At 39.0% G+C, this 22,853-nt stretch overlaps 1 protein-coding gene across 4 annotated transcripts in view; it reads left to right on the top strand.

Moving 5' to 3' along the window:
* ITCH (itchy E3 ubiquitin protein ligase) overlaps positions 1-22,853 on the top strand; it is a 58,182-nt gene that overhangs the window by 10,277 nt on the left and 25,052 nt on the right. For all 4 annotated transcript variants that reach the window (XM_038158655.1, XM_038158654.1, XM_038158653.1 and 1 more), the window contains exons 2-5: positions 15,385-15,475; positions 17,909-18,047; positions 19,840-19,964; positions 21,141-21,278. In XM_038158655.1, the coding sequence (XP_038014583.1) occupies positions 15,406-15,475; positions 17,909-18,047; positions 19,840-19,964; positions 21,141-21,278 (472 nt within the window). In that variant the 5' untranslated portion in view covers positions 15,385-15,405. The remainder of the gene's footprint in view (positions 1-15,384; positions 15,476-17,908; positions 18,048-19,839; positions 19,965-21,140; positions 21,279-22,853) is intronic.

Here is a 22,853-nt window from a genome sequence, read left to right as displayed (position 1 = left end):
AACCAGGGAACCAGTGTGCATATGAGGTGTCCAGTAACAGCTTTATGTTGGGACAGTTGAACTAGTTGACTTTTGCATGTTTTTCAGTTTCATGTAACCTGATTGTTATTAATTTGAGCTGGCTAACACTTGAGTCTGTGTAGTGCTGGACATATAGGAAATTCACTCAAGCTATATTGCTCTGTTTGTTGTAATACACAGCGGCAATAAGGGAAATGGAAGTAGTTGTTAAAATTGAGAAGAAATACCTGGTGCAGACTTGTGCAATAAATTTTAGTGTAGGACCTAGGAAAAGCTGTAGAAGTGAAAATCTTGATGTTCAAGATGAACATTACTGAACCCGAAGAAAGTGCAATGCTGATTTATGCAATCTGTGCCTTTCTATTCAAACTAGTAAAACTTGAGCTATATTAATAACTGAGCACTGAAAAATATCCTTAGTTTGGAAAAAAAAATAGCCTATATCACCAGCTTGATAGATGTCTCTTTAGAGGAGGAATCTGCTGCAGGACAGAGACTCAAAAAAGAAAAACAGGACAAGTACAACCGGAATTACTGAGGTTGTTTTCGGGAACTCAAAGAATCACAGAATACCTGAATTTGGAGGAGACTTCTGGACATGGCCTGATCCAAATTCATCTTCTTAGAGTAAGGCTAGTTAGAGCGGTCAGTAGTGTGTTCAGTCAGGTTTGGAATGGCTCTGAGAATGGTGATTTAACCTCTCTTGACAAGTTCTCTGCTCTTCAACCACCCCACAGAAAAATAAATAAATCAATCCCCTGTTTTTAAGTGGAATTTCCTGTATTTTAATTTGTGCCTGCTGGCTGTTGTCCATACCTGGGTACTGCTAGGGAGAGTCTGCCTTCAGCCTTTTAACCCTTCAAGTATTTATACACACTGAGAAGATCCTCCGGATCATTCTCCTTTCCAAGCTTAACAATCCCAGCTTTCTCAGTCTCTTCACAATCACTTTATTGTCTCTATAGCCCTTTGCTGGTGTCACATCAGTCCATCTGTGTCACTCTTGATTTGGGGAGCCTAAAGAGTGGGGAGCCTACTTCTAATTCTAGAATTAGAATGAAAGAGAATGATGCACCTTTCTCGTGGTGCAAATGATGCTTTTTCCTAATCCAGGATGCTGGCTACCCTTGCATTTGTTGTTACTGTGAGGAAGCATTGCTAGTTCATGTACAACAGCACCAGTGTCTTCTGCAGAGTTGTTTTCTGTCCAGCTGCCCCCCAGCCTTTACTGGGTCGTGGGTTTATTCCTCCCCACGTACAGAACTTTGCACTTCCCCTTGTGGAGTTTTTGTTCCATCAGCATATTTGCTGAGGGTGAGCTGAGTCCAGGTCATAAACAGGGAACTTAAACAGTGCTGGTCAAGTCTGTACCCTTGGGTACATCCCCGATGCCTGGGTCTAACTGGGCAGTGCACCTCTGGTTCCAGCCCCAGGGACCTTGCCCTTCATCCAGGCTTGCAGTCCACCCCCTAGTCCTGCCTGGCCCCTGCTTCATCCCCTTGTGTGAGGATGTTGTAGGACATGGTGGTGTCATCTTCTCAAAGAAAGCTGTCGGGTCTGTCAGACATTATTTCCCCTTTATATAGCCATGCTGACTAATACAAATCACTTTCTTGTCCACATTATGTTTGGTAATGGCTTCTACAAGAATCTGCTCCCTGACCTCCCTGGGGTTGAGATGATGCTGGTCAGTCTGTGTTGGATCATCCTTCTTGCCCTTTCAGAGAAAGAAGTGTCATTTGTTTTTTTCAGTACCAGGAATGTGGAGAGTCACTCACAGGAGTTGGACTTTTCACTTCAATGTGGCACAAAGTGGGCTTCACTGATTTTCTCTAATGCATAGAATGAACAGGAGAAGAAACTTCAGTTCTTCACTGTCTTTCTAGATGCTTAATACTTCTGGAAATTTACACTCCTTGTGATAAAAAACCATTTGTGCTTGCACAGATAGTGGTGCTCAGTGACTGCTCCTCCTTCCACATGAAACAAGCAGTTCTGTAGTCTGGTTCATCACTTAGGCCTCAGGGAGACAATCTGTTACCCTGTTTGATGACACAAATGTGCTTTATGACAGACTTTTTTTTTACCTACAGCATTCATCATTCATTTTAAATAGACATATAGTCTAAATGTAATCTTAATCTATTTGACTAAAAATACTCTGTTTTTTCTTAGACCAGAGCACATCAGTTAAAACTTCCTAGTAGTTTTGTAGAAGCAATTTTCTAGCCTTGATTTTCCACAGAAGAAGGGGAAAAGCACACCTGTCCCACTGATGGAGAGTGAGAAACTTTGGGATTTCCTTTTTATAATTTTACAAAGGAAAATATTCTGAAGAAGAACGTCCTCTGAAGCTGTCAGAATGGAGTGAAAGGTGGCAGTTCAGTAACAGTGGCCCAGCAAGGTCACACATGAAAGTACTCTTGTCCATGTGCAGGGAATTAAAGAAGAACAGAAGTAATGCAAGAAGAGTGAACTTGAGTCAGTGAATGGGAGAGACCTGTGGAGGTTTTTCTCATGGCCAGAATGCATAGCAGAGAGAACAGGAAAAAAACTAATCTTCATTAGTGGTTTAATTGTTTTAATTTGGACAAAGAGTGCACTTTGGAAATTAGTCCACTGAATGTTCTCACAGACTGCACTTGATTTGACTTGTGAAATCAGCTTGCATCAAGGAAGCTGAGTTGGTTTTGGATGAAACTAAACTGGAAGCTGTGGTCCTGCTCGTGTTGGACTGTGGGATCCTACTGGAGCTGTTCCAAACTAAAACACCGAGAACATATCCCACGTGGGTTTCAGGTCTGCAGACCTTCCTGCCTGATCCCATTCCTGTTGTACTGCACGCTTGTGGGTGTGGGCACAGCAGATCCTCATAGGGGAGTTCAGCGACCATCACTGGAAAAGGCTGTGTCATTGTGTAAGGGGCTAAGCAAAAAAGAGACAGGTTGACTACACTAACTCTGAAAGGTCCGGGCACAGAGTTTTTAGGAATATCAGTACAGGAAGTGAAAATGGGCCTGCAAGAAAATAGGAATCTGTTTTGGCAAGTAATTCCTGCAGTGAAGCTTAGAAGCCGTATGACAATGCAATTAACTGGTATAAACTGAAGTAGTCTTAGTCTTAAATACAGGTTTTATTATTCTTTTTTTTTAAATTTTCTCTGAATGTGTACTATATTAACAAATTTTGAAAATTAAGCAGCAGTGAAAGTCTTCAAGAAGAAACAAACAAATAAAACCCACCTAAATTGAGAATAAGTGAAACATTCATATGGATTGCTATTAATAAAAGGTGCAGGGAAATACACATCCTAAGGTGTTAAAGGAGTAGCTGAGCAGGAGAATCCTTCCAAAGGAGTTACCTTGGAAACTCTTCTCAATCTTTCAGTTTAAAGCCATCTGAAATGAATGTACAAGCATACACTGAAAAAATTATTGCACTTCTAAGAATTAAATCATGTACTGAAATAAATCTTATCATGTACAGTGTTTGGGTTGTTTGTTTTAACTGTTAGATTTTTCCTGTGGTTTTAGAGAAGCTGTTTGATTTGTGGTATGAAGTTTTGACAGAAGTAAGCAGTCTTGTCTGTGAGCAATCTCTTACCATGTTATTGCCAATATCAATAGGAATAAAATTTCTAAGGAATGCATCTTTTTGTAATTTCATTTTTAATATGTTTTAGTTTCCTTGGTAGGTTTTCGCAGCAGTGTGGCAGGGAGATGTGAAAGGCTGACATGTTAAGGATGGAAGGCATTATGCACATTCATGCCCTAGTAAAATAGCATGTGTTTGTATAAAGCCACAGAGCCACTCACTTTTTTGTCATTGTATCTGCAAACATGAATATCTATTAAGATGCCTTTATTATAACTTGTATTTTGCTCCTAGTTGAGTGTAGTGAACATTTCTACAAGTCAATTGAACAGCTTGGGTTAACACTGATGTTCCTTGTTTTGGAGGGTGTTGGACAGGATTACCCTCAGATGCCCTTTCCGGCCCAAATTATTGTTTGTTTCCATTAAAAAAATAAAAGGAAGAAATTGAAAGCAATTCCTAGAAATGTGTTCTTGTTTGAAGAACACATTTAAGACATCCTCATATGCTCTTTTAGTAACCCATTTTCATTTATGTTATTTTCAGTTCATTCTTAGATCATGTTTTGCTTAAGTGCACAACATAGGGAAGAGCAGAAATACATGGAAAGGGTCTGAGAGGTAAAGATATAAATATAGCTTGGCACTTGTTAAGACTGTTTTCAGAAATCTTCAAGTGTTAAACCAAGCATGCTTTTTTCATCCTCAGGGAAAATTTTCACAATATTAGGTACCCTGACTTCAAGGTCAGTGCCTATTCTGTGTATTTTGTCTCCTTGTCCCTAATTTTCTGAGTGCTTCATAACAGGCAAAATTTTGGGGTTTTTTCTGGGGTCTTTTCATCTTTTCCAGTTTTGTTCATGTGTTACATGTTTCATAGTTTTAATCCATGAATGCCTTTGTTTTAAATATTTAAGCATGAATTTGTGTTTTTCTGTACTGCTTCTACTTCTAACTTCTTGGATTGCAGGAAAACTGTTGAAACACCTCTTCCAGGCAGTCATCAGTTAATAGATCATAAGTAAGAAAATTGCCTAAAGGAGGGGAAATAATGTAAAATTTTAACTTAATATTTTTCCTCAGAGTGATCACATTAAGATTATTTCATTGCCCTAATCAAAAATTAATTGAATAACATGAATAAGTAGCTTCTAGCTTGTGGGTTTATGTGACTATCTCTTCTCACTACTGTGTCATGCAGCTGAAGCAGTGATAAGCAGAGGCTTCCAGATAAATTCTTTCCTTCCCCTTGCCATAGCAACAGGCAGGAAGGGACTTTGGGTAAAGTTCTTCAGAAGATTCCTTTGCCTGCTATCATGGTAAGGTCTAAAATAACCTGTTGTGAACAGCACCATGAATATTTGATTGAGATGCTCAAGATTGGGATTTTTGCTTTGTAGAAGCCTCTCTGCCTCTGAGCCAACTGAAGCTAAACATGGCTATAGGGCTAAATAAGCTTTGACAGGGCAGATGAAACAAAATATTTTTGTTTTGGGTAACTGTTTTGTTAACTACCTCTTGGTACTTCTCTTCAGTATTTCTTTGGGTTCAAAGTTGTCCTTTCTGATAAAATGTGAGTTGGGAAACCTGATCTCTGAGTTACGAAACAGATACATGTATTTCTACAGCCGGGGTGGGATGTTGCTTTGGTGAGCCATAAACTGAGGCTGTGTGCTGTAGGGTATTGTGTTTATCAAGCAGCTGCCGTTTATAGAAAGCACTAAATGTTCTCAGATACCTGGCCAGGTTAATGTCAGAGCAGTTTAACAGTGACTGCTTGGAAGTGTCTGGCCACACTGTGTGCTTTTCCCTGGAGAAAATTCTCTTCCAAGGTTACCACTGAAAAAATACTGTTTATACTTTCTAGGTACTTTCTTTGTAGAAAACTCAAAACCTAACAGTTATGTTTTTTTAAATGTTAAATACTAAATGTTTTATTGCCTGTTAGGGAAATACATGCTGTTGATTACATTGCTTCAGTCGGTCTTATTTCTGAGGAAGGATATCCCTAAAGTTACAGCACAGAATAGTTCTTTAACCTCTGTTTCCTCAAAAGTCCATGTAGGACATGGTTCACAGTGCAAGGAAGTGGAAGGATTAAGAGGGGAAGCTGTAATTTATTTCTACAAGATGTGAGAGTTCTGATTGCTAGAACCTTATGCCCTTTTTTTTTTGTTAGAGATCTAGAATAACAATCTAACAGTCCTAATAACAGAAATATGTGAGGTCAGAGGGATTTTGGAGATGCTAAAAGGGTATTTCCCTATGGAAGAAGAGTATTGCTCATTCTGAGAAGTTGGTTCACAGTATAGTCAAATCATTCCCAATTCTAGGACTTTCACCTTTCAAGGGCATGAACTCTCTGCTCACTATACTGTCACCTGGTGAGTTTCAGATTGTGGGCTTAATTTGTGTTTTGCAAGCTGAACTTGATTTAAACCATTCTGTAAGAAATGTGATGGTCACAGCAGAGCAATGGGGTGGGTTAACCATGGCTGGCTGCCAGATGTTCACTCTGTGTCCTCAACCAAATATGATTAGGTGTGTTTGATAAGTAAAACTGTTGTGTGCTCACACCTTTAGGGGTGTCCATTGAGAAAAAGCAGCCAGCAGTGAATTAAAACTCTTGGCCTTCCAGAAAAGGGGGCCTAGGAAAGAGTTTTGCCCATCATGAACTAGATAAAAGAGCACAAACCCCTATAAATGAGCTTTTACTTTGTGTGTTGCCAGCCTGTGATAACGCCTAGGAACTCTCATCTATAAAGGAACAGGCTTGAATATCTGGTTTCTTGAATGAAAAGTAAGTTGTCTTGTTGTGCAGGTAGCAAGGTAACTACTTACCTTTCCACTCCACAGATTGTAACTTCGTTCTGGTCGTGAACTCCCACTGGGAAATTTTCCTGAAACCTCATCATAGAAGCGTTAGAATGAAACAGTTCTTAGTGCAGTTATTGTGTTGTAACAATGTGATTACCAAAGATTTTTTGCAAAGAATTTTAAAGGCCAAAATAATTTCTAAAAGCAGTGGTTTGTAAAATGCAGGAGTTAATCCACTTAACGTCCAGTAATTATGGGTAAATCCAGTAATTCAAAAATCTGTTTGACTTTGTGGTAGTGACTTACAACTATTCCAGTTTCACTGCCTTCTCCTCTATCATCTTAATACTAGTTTAATTCTCTGTACTGGGAATTACCATGCATGCCAAGTTTCATAGATGTTTTCCAATGGCAGCATTGAAGAACCAGCCATTTTAAGTATTGCTGTATTTCAAAGATTACAGCAGTGAACCAGTTTTAGCTTAGTGGTTTGCATATATGAATTGTTGTCCTCTTTGAAATGGATTGTACCATGAGAAGGAAATGACTGAAACAAAAATAGACCATCTCTTTGTTTTTACAAATGGTTTTAATTATCTTGTGCAGCTCTCTGCAGTGTCTGCTCTTGCCAGGCTTTTGGAAATGAAGCAAAAGGCATATGATATTCATGTACATTTTTCCTTTTTCCCTTCTTTGAGCATTTCTTAAAAGTTAGTAAAAGCTAACATCCTTCTAATTATGAAGCAAATCCATTGGGAAGTTGTCTGAGTTGGTGGCAATGCCAGTTTTATCCCTTTTGTCATGCCTGCCACAGTTTTAGTCTAAGAACAGCTTGTGGTTGGGGAATTTCTGAAAGTGTGAAAAACTGTCAAATTATGCTTATCTTTCTTGGAATTTTTTATGTTGCAGTTCTGTTTCTTTACACGTCTTTTCCCCATTCTTTTATTCAGAATCAGATGCTACATGTGTGTAGGAAAAAGTCGCGTGAACTATTTCTGCAGAGGTGCAGGTTTTACAGGCAAGCTTCTTGTTGCAGAGAAATGCTAATGACTGAATTCTCTCTAATTTTGCTGTAAGTCTCCAGTTTGGGAGGCCTGAAGACAGTTTAATTTGGACTGCAACAGTGTTGGAAGCATTTTTCTCCTCAGGCTGAAGTTGATAGACCAGTTTTTCCAACCTGTGCTATTTGCACAAGGAGCACTACCTGATGATCCCAGGTATTCAGGGAAAAGTTAAAGTGAGTATCACTGGGTGTCTGCCTACAACGTTTCCACAGTTATTCTGCCTTTCATTGGGCAATGTCTTTGCTTTGGTAGGCAGGATGAATGTTTTTCAACATTTCCAACTTAAAAACTTCAGATTGAGAAGAGTTCCTCATGCTCAATTCTCTCCTGAAGTGGTAGGTATTTAGGAACAAGGAATCAGCACTGAGGATTACTTTTGCATAAGTTATTGTTTCTAGAAAAGGTGTTTAAGGTTGATAGTATGTAATTTCTTAGTGTTTGCTGCTGTAATTTAAGATCTGTTTGTGGCAATCATTTTTGATGCCATTGTCGTATATCAATATAGTGTCACACTCATCATTCATGTTGCATTGAGGTCACAGGAAGTTAGTTAAACAAAAGTCAGTATGAGTTTACAGGGTAAAGAGTCTCACTCTCTTTACCATAGATAATGTGATATTTATCTTTAAAATCTCACATTACTTATACCCTCTCACACATTTCATTAACTCATCCTGTCACTTGGGTACTCTCAGACACCAGAACATTTCCGTGTGTTGAGGTGGGATAGCCGGTGTCTCTTTTGTGCTGTGCAGAGGATGGAACTAATGGTGTCTGTCACTGTTTATTGTGCTCCAGGTTCCTGTCGGTGATAACAAACTACTTCACATATGGATATTTTATATCCTCTGGGAGTCAAGAGCTGTTTTTTGCTAGTCCTTTGCTCCAGAATCTGGCTTACTTCAGCTTCCATAAATCTTCAGTGGAGGCTAACACTGCTTGTTTTTTTCCTTATTTGGAATATCCATGTCTTTAAAGCTACAGTCTGTTTTCCTGTTGGGCTGACAGGAAGTGGAATGACACATGTGATGTGACATAACCCTGTTGGCACTCTCCTCTTTGAAGCACAGGCTGTTTTGCTGGTCAGGCATCTGTGCTGGAGTCTTATCAGAGTAAAGGCATCCTGGCCTTGACACAAACACTCCTGTTTTATTCTTGCAAGAAGTGCCCTTTGTTATCAATCAAAACCATTTTAACTCTTGTTTAACTGATTTATGCACGTTTTCATCCCTATTTTGTTCAAGCATCTTCAATTACATTCAATTTAGCATCTTCATTACATTCCCTATAAGGTATGTTTGTTCATAGCAGTAAAAGATTCAATAGAAAAGTTCAGAATGATGGCACTAGAGAACAGATTCAGATAATCTCACTTGTAGAATTCGACCTGTTGATTTAGAGATGTAACTTCTGACTCTTGATACATCACTGTCCTTGGAGAGGGTGCAGAAATTATCATCTGTAAGGAGCTGTAACAAGAAAGGGATTCCTGTGTTGAGCCAGGAGTACAGTAGATCATATATATTGTATATATGGTTCAGATATGAAAAAAATATACAATTTTAAGACAGGATAGTAGATGAAGCTTCTACTTCAGCATAAATGATTTCTCATTAGTTCTACTGTAGGGCCAGGACAGAAGTTGGGCACCTCTTTTTCATTTGTTTTGTGGTTTATATATCTTGCTTGTCCCTCCTTGCAGCCTCTGAAGGTCATGTCACTTGGTTTGGTTCCCAAACCGATTTAACTGTATTGCCCACAAACATATTTTTAGCCTGTGTATTGAATTGGCTCCAGTCTTATCTTTCAGTCGGGATCGCTCTTGTTTCTCTCAGAGCAGCTGTGTGGACATTGGCTTGTACCTGGATAACCTGAGCATGGAGACTGCAGGGAGCTGTGCCTGTGCTGGCTCTGATGGCAGGGGAGACAGGACCACACAGCTCAGTAATCCAGCCCACGGCCTGCTTCCAGACCCATCATATATCTGACATTTGTACAAAAGCCAATTAGGGCATTTTAAATTCCAGCAGTTATATTCTGGCACAGACTGCTTGGATTCTCCAGACTTCTTGGTGAATGGATGTAGCACCACTCACAAAATAAGGGCCAAAGGGAGCCAAGCTGCATTCTGTGTTAAACATCTCTGATCCATTCCTTATATAAGTATTTCGTGATGCAAACCTCATAATTGCTTCCCTTTCCAACGTGTACTCAACACTCTTATAATCTGTGTCTATTCTTTTCTCCCTGGTTGATTACTCAGCAGATTCTTCCTTTCTGTCTTCTGACTTGTTTGAGCAAACCTGACCACGTCCTTAAAACTTATTTTAGGGGGAAAGATGTGTAAACCACTAAAACCAGCTTTGTCAGGCCACATTTTACTTTAAAGATGAAACTTAAACAGTTCAAGTAACTGCAAATTTGCTAAGCAAGTAAGTTGCCAAATTCCCTGTCTCTGTCTGGGCTCACTGTGTAGTTATAGCTAACATTAAAGAGAAAAACCTTTTCCACAATATGCATGCCTTCAGTTGAAGAGAGACTTCAGTGTTTGGGGGGAAGGAGAGGAAGCATTTCTATAATTTCTCACACACAAAAAAGTACATGTATTTGTCACATACCTGTTGATCAAAGGGAGATGTTACATTTTACATGCAGTTTTTTGAACAAAATTTTGTATATTTTATGTTTTTTTTCTGAAAGTCTGTATTCCTGTTACATAGTGAGGTTCTCAAAACCATTTTTAAAATTACTGGGTATGTTAATAGAATTTTTTTCATTATGCAGATTTTTTTTTCTCTATTATTGAAATTGCAAATGCACTTTGAATAGGAACACCTGCAAAGAGCAGCTTAGACTATTCTTAAAATTAATTACTAAACATAAGACTTAAAGCAGCCAACAATGTGCAATTATTTCAGTATTTTTTAAATTATAAAGAGCATGTGCCAACTTATTTCCAAAGCTATGTGTGTGCAATACAGTCACAGGGTTTCATTCTAATCTCAGTGTCTCCTTTCAAATAAATACAAAACAAAATTACCTTCTTCAGTAAGCTGGTTCCTTACCAGATAAATTCCAGTGCTGAGTAAAGTCACCCAAGTTAAATTGGTGTGACACTGAAGGTCTCTCAATCCGTTGATAGCATTTTTTTTCTGTCTATACTCCCTGAGTTTTGTGGTTTGAGGAGCTCCTGCCCAGCTTTTCCCTTCCTTTGGTTTAACCACGAAGCACTAAAAAGGGTGGGGATAAAAGCAGCTTTCTTGTGATTCCTTAGAAAAATAACTGTGATCCTCCTTTGCTGTCTTCCTTTCTCCCAGTGTAGCATTTGGGTGGCACTCTCCTCCTTCTTTTACCCTTTGCACTGTAAACTGTGGTAGAAATTTGTTGTCTTGGATGAAAATAGCCCAGCAGCACTGGGTCAGGCTAAGAGGGAAGCTGCTGGGAAAGCAGAGAACAGGATTCAGAGAACAGGACCAAAAGGATGTGTGGTCTGAGTTTCCTGCTGTGAGGCAGATTTCTTTTAAGCAGTGTTTGTTCAGACCTGCCTGAGTACCAGCAATGGTGCATACAATTATGAAGCTGAGTATAATTTATCTAATAATTTACATATTATGGTAGGATGTTACAGAACCAAACCTCCCTTGGAGCAGGTATGCAGCCACCAAGGAAGTTCAGACAACTATTTCAATGGTTTATTTTTAGTTGCAAGAAGATACTCTGTCTCTACTTTATCTTTTTATATGCCAAACAATTTGTCTTGTTAATTTCTGAGAAAATCATACTTTACTGATCATCCTCTGAACATCCATTACACTGCCCCAGTCATTCTGTCACAACTCTCAAACCTTCAGCTGATATTCCTAAATTCCAGATTCTGGCAGTTTCTTGGAAGTGAGTTGCAGCATCTGGGAGAAAAATGGCAATAGGAGTTTGCTATAATTTAAACAAATCAAAACCAGAACAACAAAACACCAACCAACTGAAAAACCCCTCAAAACACAGCCCAAACCTCACCAAACCCCTAAATATCCATGAAGATGTGTTTGATTTTCTTCTGCAGAAAAAAAACCCAAACATGCATTCTCAGCTTTGGAATGACAGTTTCAACTTGTGAAAGTGCTTGTAGCATTACATTGAATTTATAAAGACATTTGCTTTTCACATTCCTAAGTACCATTTCTATTATAATAAAACTAGATGGAAGTACTTTAATAATGATTGAGGAGTGGTTTTTTATTTTGTGATTAGGCTTACAAGTAGCCCTAGGCCAATTCTGAGTTGAAATCATCTGCAGCTTTTAATAGTTTTTTTACACGCAAACAAAATCTGTTTGATGTATTTGTTATACATCAAATAAAGAGGAGTAAAATGTTAAAAATTAAGTGTAAATAGACAATAGCTGAATATGTGTGACTGACGGCATTACTGCCTTTTGCACTTTCTTTTGCTTCCTTCTAAGTCTAGTTCATTAATCACCACAGATTCTTCTTTGGCTAATCAGTATATTTTAGCTTAGTTTCCTGACAGAATTAGGTGTACGTAATTCCACCTGCTCTCTTTCCATTTTCCTGTGTGCTGCACTACAAACTTTCTAAATTACTAATCCATTCCAGCTAAAAACTGATGGAGATGGAGATAGAGAAGTTGATGAAATTTCTATGAGTTGTGAAAAATCCAGATAAAGTATATACATGCATGGTAGGGAAGGGACTTAAATTAGTGCCCAGCTGAGAGAAAAGCTGCAGTGTGTTTTCTGTGATTATTCCTTGCTGGAAGCTTGGCATGGAACCAGCTATTCTGCTTATGGAGTCTTTCTCAGCAGGCACTTAAGGGGAGTAGAAGAGGCACTGGAGTCAAGGTATTGGAAAACATGGAAAGAGGTAGGGATGTTGAAGTGCATGGCAGCGGTAAATTGTTGCTTCCTTCTTCTTCCTCTGGAACTCTGCTTTTCCTGGTTAATTAATGGAGCTTTACCATAGGTGTACAGCCTCTAGACTTTAGCAAGAGTACAATAAAATAATTCTCTTCAGTTTTGTTGTTCAGAAATAATTAGAAACTTTCTAGCAGCTGAGAGAACTAAACAATGTGTAGTACAGTTTCTTTTTTTGGAAGTTTTGGCAGGCAGTGTATTCCTGGAATTTTCCTTAAGCTGGTTGTTGGTGAAGGCCATGTCTCTCATCATTTTTACTTCCACATGTGTTAATTCAGCGGGTGTTTGCAGGACACTCATTTCAGATGTGGTTGAGCTGCTAGATTTTCTTTGCATAGTCTCAATGAAAATGATCAAATGTTGCTGAAATAATTTTAATGAGTGTATTTGCTGGGTTAGAAATCAACGTTGGCTTTAACACATGCTTCTAAATGAGTGTTGTATGGTGTAAATGCTTTGTGTGGGAGTTCAGTAGAGAGTGATCCCTTTCAGGGATCCCAGGTGTATTCTGTGCAGTGTTATTTCTCTAGGGGGGAACTGGCAGCTCTTTTGTAAATCCAAACTCCTTCAGGCTATTCAGTGTGTCTGTGCTGGTCTAGATGTAATCTGAGTGCTTTCATACTGCATGAAGGATACCCAGCGAGGTTGGTACAACCAGTCACAGGAGCAGAATTAAGAATTGCCCTCTAAATCATTTAAATTTAGGCTACTTTTTAAAAACTTACGTTGGAATCTTTTTCACTCTAACATGATTTAAATTTGTGTGATTCACATCTGAAATTTAGTAACAGCATTGAACTACACTAATAACAGCAAATACTATTTGAGCAAGTCATTAGTACTGTTTTTGGTGGTGTCACATTTTGCAATAGGAAACACTGGCGTCAACAAGCTGCAGGATGCAAGCATGACCCTTTCACAACTTTCAAACACCTGTGGGGCTACAATTTCCATAGTGTCACAGACATTTGCTTCAAATCACAGCCTCCAAAAAGAAAGTTGCCATATCAAGACCTGATCTTGTACAAATTCTGGTTTCCTTGGTGTGAAAAATGCATATTATATGATTGGCTCTTCGCAAATATTAAAATGAATACTATATGTGTTATGTTGTAAAGTTAGGCTGTATTAATCTCTTTTAAGTAGTGCTGTATTAATCTCTTTTAAAGTAGTGTGGTAGCTATAGTTTTTAGGCTATAGTGTAATATTAAAATAGAAATTATGTGGTGTAAGATACTTTTTGTAACTAGCTCAAGGAATGGATAAGATAATCAAGAAATTCTTTGCACAGAGGTAACAGCAACAAGACACCAAAATGCAAGAGAGGAATTATTGCCTCCTTATTTGGAAAACCCAGACTTCTCCCAGACTTCAAGGAACCTCAGCGATTGATTTACAAGATGAAGGGGGGACTTGAAGTTAAGCAGAAATACCCATAGTTTGAAAGGAATGTTTGAATAAATGTATGAGATATATGAATATGCAATAGGCTATGGCTTTTAAGGGTTAATCCTTTTTTAGCAAGGTGTGTGTTTGTGGCAGAATGCAAAGCACCCAGATATCCATAATTCTTTGCCTTTTTGTTGTCTTTTATTGTTCTAACTTTGATTGTCCAAATTCTTATTGTCCTAATTTTTATTACTATTTTATTACTATTAAACTTCTAAAATTTTAACACAAGTGAATGGCATTTTTCACACTTGGTGTGGCTGAACATGTTTGGGGTTAGATAAACTGCTTGTGGTGTTATCAGCTGGAGGTTCATAAATGGAGTCTTTTGACTCACGATACAGATAGCAGCAGCCTAAGCTAACACTTTCCTTGCTGGAAGTAATGTGTGCAGAAAAGGGCTTGAGAGCTGGCATGGATGTTTGTTCTGCATTGGGATCCCATCTGGTGGCTGCCCAAAGCAGAGCATCAGTGGGGGCTCAGGGCTTAAGAGGAGCTCCCTGGCCACAGTAGCTGAGCCCCACCAGAGAGGGTCACCCAGAGAGGTGCACGAGTGGTTTGCAGTAGGTTCTGAGCAGAGAGACGGTGTGGAAGGGCATGACAGGGATGCAGCAAATGCTCTGGAAGTTGAATCCAGCAGGCTGTTCATTTTGCAATGGAGTTCAGTTGGTAAGAGATGCTGAGGTGAAATGTGTTTTAAAAATGAATAGGTGACAGGGGTATCTGGGTATTTCCAGAGTGATGACTGTGTTTAATGTAATATTACACTATTTAATTTCTCTGGAAGCTCTATGATGCACATTGTCCACTTTGTCTGCCCCCCCCCAAAACCAAATACTGCCAGGAGGAACCTCTGCTGCCTTGGGCTGGGAGGATCAGACCAGCCTTGGTGTGAGGTTTGGGGTGTGCCAAGAAAAGTTGTGCAGTAACTGAAAGTTGTCTTGTTCTCTTTCAAAAGTGATGTCTTCCCTTTTTTATTTAAGTGCTTTGTAGTGTTACAGCCTCTGTCTGTAGACTTGCTCTGACCAGGTAAAATCAAAAAAGATACAAAAACAAGTTTCTCTATATTTTAAATTCCCTTTTTAATTTAATAATTGATTTTCAGTCTTTTTGCTGTGCTTGTGGATTGTGGTGTTTGTTTTTAAAAACCAAGTAGTACTTGACACAGAAAGATAAACCTACCCAGGATATATGACACTAAGACAAGCATGTGTTTTAGACATAAGAGGTACAGCAAACTTTGGAATTAGAACATTATTCATTCATTAATTCACAGATTGAAGTTACAAAATCAAAATACCTCTTTTGCCTAGAACCTGAATAGTTACAGGTGATGTAATAGACACTGAGCCCTTTGTAAAGGATTTTCTGTACTTTGGGAAATGGAAAGGAACTAGACAAAAACCAAGTATGGTGTGTTTGTTTGCACTGTAATGTATCTACATGTCAAAAGCCAGATGAATTTTTGAGCTTCTGAGTATTGAAATGTTTGCATTCTCTCTTCATGCAGATTCAAGATCCAGCCCATATTATGGCTGGCAGTGGGTCCAGATCAGGACCAGCCAGTGGGTTGTCCATGAAATCGCAGCTTCAGATCACTGGTGAGCCTTCTGAAATTATCTGTCTTTTCTGCTTGGAAATGTGACAGTGTTTTTCCACAATTAAGCACAGTTTACTATGTTGCATTTCAGGAAGTTTTGCATTGTAAAACACCCAAGAGAAGTCAGGATTGATGTTTGGCCATCGTTACTTAGCAACTACTTTATTCTGGGTTTTATCTAAAATATGTTTTGAAACTATACATATTGGTGTAAAAGAAAAAATAAAAAAATCATTCTTTTTGATTGCTGTTGAGTTAATTGTACAGGCAGTCCTCCTGGAAATGTAATAGTGCATTATGATACTGCTTGCACTTACTGCAACTTGGCATAATAGCAAATCTAACACTTTTTCTTGATACTGCTGTTCATTGAAGTTGACTTATGGCTTCTCCCTTGTTACATGTTTTTATGGCTTCTCCCTTGTTACATGTTTTTATGGCCACCATTGAAATGGATTAAAAAGGGGATAAATTTAATGAAAGTGTTGGTGAGAATGTCACTGTAATTGAACGCCTCTGGATTGTTTGGAGATGGATTTGCATTACAGCCTTTGCTTTTTGTAGTGCCTTACCAACAGAGCAGTAGTTGAAACTTAATTATCAAGGTTTCCTCACTTTAGCTTTCTAGAAATTTAACTGAGGCATCAAAACTAAATGGAAGATCCGGGGGTGTGTGCAGGTCTCTGTTTAGAAGCATCAAGAGTAGATTTAGCACCCTCAGTGGGCATATGCAGTAGTTTCAGAAAAGGTATATTGTGGGGATGAAAAGAATGGTCAGAAATAGATAGAAAGCTTTAGACTAGGAAGGAGGTTGAATCTCACTGTTACACAGGCTGTAGCTGTCCCTCTGGGGTCAGTAGGCTGTGAGGCTGTAGAGAAATCTTGTCCATACAAGTTGATATTGGAGAGAAATTGGAAGAATTTTTCACAGAGGTACCTCCTCCACACAGGGATGGAGAGCAGAGCCAAGGATTGAAGTGGTAATTGTCGTCCAAGGCTTTCCCCACTAAAGGCCTGAGACTCACACAAAGACAGTGAATAAATGCCTCAGTGTTTAGAATTGAGATTACTGAGGTATTTGAATTTCAGTTCTGAATTTCTGTAGATGTTCAGCCATGATCTTGGGCAAACTGTTGCTGGTGTTACCTCCCACCTGCCCTACCCCCAGCACTCCATTCCGCTGCCCTCATTAGTTTTAAATGATGTTTCAGGGTGTCTGGGTAAGAACAAACTTAGAAAGTAGGTACAAATCTGCTGGTTTCTGCTGCTCCAAGGCAGGTCTTTGAGATAATTAGAGATGTTCAGGTATGAGGTGCTGTAGCATAGAAATACTGGAGACAGGAGGGGAAGGATGGGGAGCTGTTTGTGAAAATTAAATGAGTTAAATTCTGTGAGATGTCTGTAATACACAGAGAAAGAGTTTTCTGTGGGAGCAGTTCAGAGCAGTTTATACTAAGCTACTTCTCTAAATCTCTAAAGGAGCATAGGCTATAAAGGGAATATGGGGAGATTAGCCAGATGGGCCTGAATTAGTCATTTCTTTTTAAGGATGTAGTGAGGCTGTGGTGGGTGACAAACACGCCCAAGAGCAAGTTGTTTTTTGCCAGAAAAGTGAATTCAGGGGCCAACTGGAAATGATGGTATCTTTGTCTTCAGTACTGTTTTGTGAGTTCAGTGTTGCCAGTGAATCCAAGAACACCTGGGACTCAAATATCAGGTTATACACACATCATAAAGGAGGCAGCATAGCAATGGTGTTTGGAAAGATGGGAATGCTGCAGTCAGTAATACTGAATGCTTAAAAACAATCCAAACACCAAGAAAACCCCACCCACCACACCCCCTCCCCACCAAAATTAAAGCTCTAGAGCTGCAAGTCTTGCCCAGATTTGTTGTTGCTAGAACAGGAGGTAGCTACTGAACCCAGGGTTTGGATTCGGCTTTTCAGTAAGTTTGCTTAGCTAGAGAAAACTTTACACAAAATTCATTTTCTCGGTGATGTTCTGTGCATGAGAAGTTGTGGCAATTTTCCACAGTGCCTTGATGAGAGGCAGATCATGTTTTGAGCTTTTTAACCAGCAGTGTAATAAACTCCAGGAATTCTCTTGGCTGGTGATAGACAGGAGACGCTTGTGGAGGATATTTTCTGCTTTCAACACCTAAGCATTTCTGTGGATCTTGTACTAGTTATGATTAATAAGAGTGTCTGATGTTGCAAAAGTACTGTTGCATGTTTTAGGCGTTAGTGTGAGCTGTGGCATTGTGTAAATGAGCTGGAATGCAACAGGGTTTTTATCCATGTGGTTTTTTTTCTTGAGTGTTACTGTCAGGCATCAGTGATCTGACACTTGAATACTGAAACACCCAACTGAAAAATACTATTTGTAATTGAAATCTTCCTGAGTGAATTACTGGTTTTTCTCTTTCTTAACAGTTATTTCAGCAAAACTAAAAGAAAAGAATAAATGGTTTGGACCTAGCCCTTATGTGGAAGTCTCAGTAGATGGACAGTCAAAGAAGACAGAAAAATGCAACAATACAAATAGTCCAAAGTGGAAACAGCATCTTACAGTGTAGGTTTGGTTTTATTTTCCAATTTATTTGAGCTAAATTAAAGCAATTGACAGTGGGCTTGAAGATTGTGTTTTTATTTTAAGCAAGGAGTCGAATGTTGCATGCGGTGGTGACATTTGTAGAATTTTTACAGTAAATATTATACAGTCTGAAATAGATATTTACAAACTATTACACTGCTTGTGCTTATATTTTGTATTGCTATGTGTGGCATATTAAAGGAGCTCTAATTCTGTGAGTAGTAAGGACAGTAATTTGATGTTAAAATTGATAGTCCCATGCACATTTTTGTTATCATATTTAAAGTTACAGCTTTCAGAAGTTCTGTTGCTAAAAAGTGTAGCTGTTCTTTGTGTCTCACTGTGGTGCACCATGCCATAACACAGGTAGTTGGCTGTCTCTTGTGTACCTCTAGATTCAAGCACAAATCCAAAATTCCCAATCAATTTATGCAAATTGTTAGTACAAAACTAACATCAGAATCAAGATGAATACAGCTGTTGATATTTGCTTCACCCAGTATTTGTGTTGTGAATAAAGAGGATACACATGTTCTATAAAATTTAGTTTTCTCTTAATGTCATATGGAACTCTGGGATGAAGATCAGTCTGTGCTTGCACATTGGACAGGGACTTTTCACAAGGGCATGCTGGATTAAATTTTAGGAAGAAATTCTTCCCTGGGAGGGTGCTGAGGCCCTGGCACAGGTTGCCCAGAGAAGCTGTGGCTGCCCCATCCCTGGGAATGTTCAAGGCCAGGCTGGATGGGGCTTGGAGCACCCGGGCATAGCAGAAAGTGGAGTGGAATGAGATAGGCTGTTGTGTCCCTTCAATGCAAACCATTCAGTGATTCTGTGATTTGCTTGTACTTAAATTGTAGATTATTCTTCTTGAAGCATCTGGAACATTGCCTGAGGTTTTTTTTGTATCTGTACTTTTATTGTACTTAAGATTATTGTGAAGTTTTAGTTACTACTATTTACTACCTTACTTTGCACTGAGATATATAAGAAAAAGAAAATCTTGCACTTTATATGCATGTAAGTGTAGAAGAGCAGAATTTTCTTTTACCTTTTAAAGCTTTCCTTTTTCTCTTTCATTTTTAATGGGAATGTTTGTGGTTTGTGCTGTGCAAATCCACACAATAATGCATGTGCCGTTTTTACTCTTGTTGAGTAAGAGCTGAGCACAGACACCCCCTGCATATCAACTTCATTGGAAATTACACTGAAGCTGCATGGAGCTCAGTGAAGTAAATTGGTTTTTAGGAAATATATTGGCACAGCTGCCTATATTCAGATTCAGGATAAAAAGGGAAAGTGTAGTGGCTTCTGCAAATGAGGGTAGGCCCTCATGGCGTTCTTTTCTACTGAGAAAATAAGCAGTCCTTTGTACCCATTTCTCACAATGAAAATAATTTAAAACTATATAAATATAAATGTTAGAGTATTCCTTATAGAAAAAGAATATCAGCATTAAAAATGTCTTTGAAGTTGGTGTCATGGAACTTACTGTGTATTACTGTGTTGTATATGCTGGTAGTTTTTCTCTATTTCCCTTAAAATAGTAATAATAAAAAAATGTATTAGGTCTATGAACAGTCTTGCAACAGTCTTGACTGACATGACATATCCAGGTGACATGAGAATGTGATAATTGGAAATGGTTTGATGTTACCACTATTATTTCTTTGTTTTTAAATTACTTCTAGTGACAGTGGAAGTAGATGGCTCAGTTCACCCCCTTCCCCACCAACAAATGCCTTTACAGTGCTCAACTTTTTCTTTTCAGAATTGTCACTCCTGTAAGTAAATTAAACTTTCGAGTCTGGAGCCATCAAACGTTAAAGTCTGACGTCCTGCTGGGAAGTGCTGCTCTGGATATTCACGAGACATTGAAATCCAACAGTATGAAACGTAAGTCTGAGATGGAGGGTGCCTCTGAATTGTCTGTTAGTGAACATGAATGCTGTGTGCACCTCTGGAAATGGCCCTTAAGGGTTCCTTTGGGTGCTACTGGTTGCTTTTATGAGATTCCTACTACTTTTTCAGTTAGTTTCGTCTTTCTTGGTTATACACAGGCTGCCGTGGTGTCCCAAAAACCAAGATTTTTTTGCTTTGCTAGTGTGTGCAAGACTGATTTATATAGCTTAAAAATTCAAACTATGGTTGGGATTCTGGTGCTAGACAGGAAATGTGTAAAGTTATTTTTGTTCTAAATAGTGCTACAAGGGTATGTTGTATTATTTAATTAATCTTGGATCTAGTTAGGCTTTGGGCAGTATGTGCATCCTGGGCAGCCTGAAGGAGAAATACAGAATTCTGCAGACCCATTCTAGCACTCAGGGGGCTGCAGCACAGAGCTCTGTGCTGTCCTGCTGTTGTTCTGTCCTTTAAGGAAGTGTTGGCTTCCCAACTGTCACACATGGGTGCTGCAGATGGAGAACGCTGACAGCAGTGAGAGCTGCTCTCCTGGCAGTGTCTGTCCTGCTGAATCTGGGTGAAAATCCCCGTGGGTCAGTGCATTTGCTGTCTGACACCAGGCAGCTGTTGGAGCTCACTGGGGTTTGTTTCAAACGTTTCAGCAAGAATGTTTATTTACAGTTCTGTTTCACTGAAAACTCCGAATATACCATTGGTCTGGGGATATGATGGAAAATGTTCACATTCTGAATGTGAATCTGGATGTTGTTAGGTAAATGTGAAGCTTTTTAGTCAGAGGACAGAAATTGTATCTGCTCTTAATCAAGAATAAAGTGAATTACATTTCCTAACTATATTGAGGGCAGGTGCATTAATTGCTCTGGAAATGTGAGAGTCAATCTCTGCTGTCATGATAATCCTTTCTAGGCAGCAACAAGATTATGCTCCAGTTTTGCCCTTTTTGTAGAAACAATAACTTTCTAATGATGTATGAAAATGCTCGGTTTTACCACACAAAAAAAATAATGGATAGGTAGAGCTGTAGGTCTGGGGCATGTTTGGGGTTTTTTCCCCCCTTGACCACTGAGGTTTGCAACTGGCTTCTTGAATAAAAGGCCCTTTTTTCTCACGCAGTAAGATAAGCTCCCTTTGTTCTTTGTTCTTTTCCAGTGGAACAAGTAGTGGTGACGTTGCACCTCGTTGGTGACAGGGAGCCAGCAGAAGTGGTGGGAGATCTGTCAGTCTGTCTGGATGGGATGCAGGTCGACCCCGAGCTCCTGACCAATGGGGAAGCCTCAAGTGCAAGGAGTAAGTAACTTAAAGTCCAAACCTACATATACCTGCTATGCAAAGCCATTTTTGGAGAAGCTTTAACACAGTCTTTAAATAAGCCCAATAACAGCAATTTCTGTAACTTTCTGTTTATAGAGATCAGAAATCTCGTGCATTTTTGAGGTGGAGTCATAGTTCACATGGCAGACCTTCAGCCTTATTGCAACAAAAACCAGATCAGCATCTTTATTTTCTGGACTTTACAAACTTTTATCTATTCATCCCAAATGTTAATGAAAGCCTCTAGCTTCCCTGAATTTTAATAATGACATAAACAGAAGAAATGCAAAGTTGGTTTGATCTCATCATTATCCTAGTAATAAGTATTCTGCTTACTAGGAGACATGGATTTTTATTAATTTTTCTTAATATAGCTAATTTAAATGTATTCATAGATTTATTTCCCTATGGAGAGCTGCAGAGAGGGATCCACTTGCTGTTTAGTTGGTGTGTACAGTTTTTTAAACTGAAAACTTGAATACATGTAAAATATCTAATTACAGTAAAATAAAAAGGTCATTTTAATTCCCTTGGAGCAGGACAGTGGAGCATTTCTGAAATACTGTACATTGAGAAGTAGAACTAGGTAAGAGTTATTTTCCTAGAAAGCAACGAGAGACACTGTCTTCAGTAGTGACCAGCTGGGCATTTAATTGGCAAGTTCTAGGTTTCTGGGCTGGGGGAGGGGTGTTAAAGTCCTAGAGGAGGTTGCTTTGAAATTTCATCCGAGTATCATAGAAAAATTGAATTAGTACACAAATTCTGTAACCCTTATTTCTTAGTGCTTTTAGTCCATTTTCTTTGCATTTTGTCAAAAGGATCAATTGCACAGACTGTGTAGAATTTTGTTTGTAAGTAAAAGCCAGATGCTGGGATTTTGTGGGACTTACAGAGCAGGGCTGAGGTATAGGGATAGAAATATCTAGTGAAAGTACTAAATTTTCCTTTTATGCAGTACTCAATTTTCATCTGTGCTTTCTTGGATTTCCCAAAGTTCACCTCCTGAGAAGAAGGTGGGAAAAGTCATGCAGGCAGTGGAATTGAGTACAGGGTTGGGCTCGACACAGCAAGCCCTGAGCTCAGCAAAAGGTTCCCAGATAATCAGAGGGCTGGAGCACATAAGGAAGGAGTTAAATGTTAAAGTAGTCTAGCACATTGTACAGGCTAAAGGCACTTCAGGCAAAAGTACTGTTTATGCAGTTACTTTTAAGTTAAGATTTCTCTTGCTGGGATTTAATTCCTTCCATGTACAGTCCACTAACAGCTCGTTATCCTGAGCCTTTCTCTGACTACAGCCTTGTCTTTGGCTTGGATCTGTCCACAGTTCCCATCAGAACTGAAAACTGATTTCTTTATTAATGACATTTGTTTAACTCTATGGAAATAAAGTATTGGTGCTATCTACATGAATGAGCAGTTCTGTGCTGCATGTTTAAGGTTGGCAAATGCTGGCACAAATGGCAAATATTTCCAAGCTGGCTGAATAAGCAGTTGCAAAACATTTGCAAATCTGCGCTGAGCTTCTGTAATGCTTTTGGAGTGTAGCCATAT

Source organism: Motacilla alba, chromosome 20 (genome assembly GCF_015832195.1).
Source record: "Motacilla alba alba isolate MOTALB_02 chromosome 20, Motacilla_alba_V1.0_pri, whole genome shotgun sequence".
NCBI classification, from domain to species: Eukaryota; Metazoa; Chordata; class Aves; order Passeriformes; family Motacillidae; genus Motacilla; species Motacilla alba.
The sequence above is the reverse complement of the archived record's forward strand: the minus strand, read 5'-3'. Positions and strand labels throughout refer to the sequence as shown.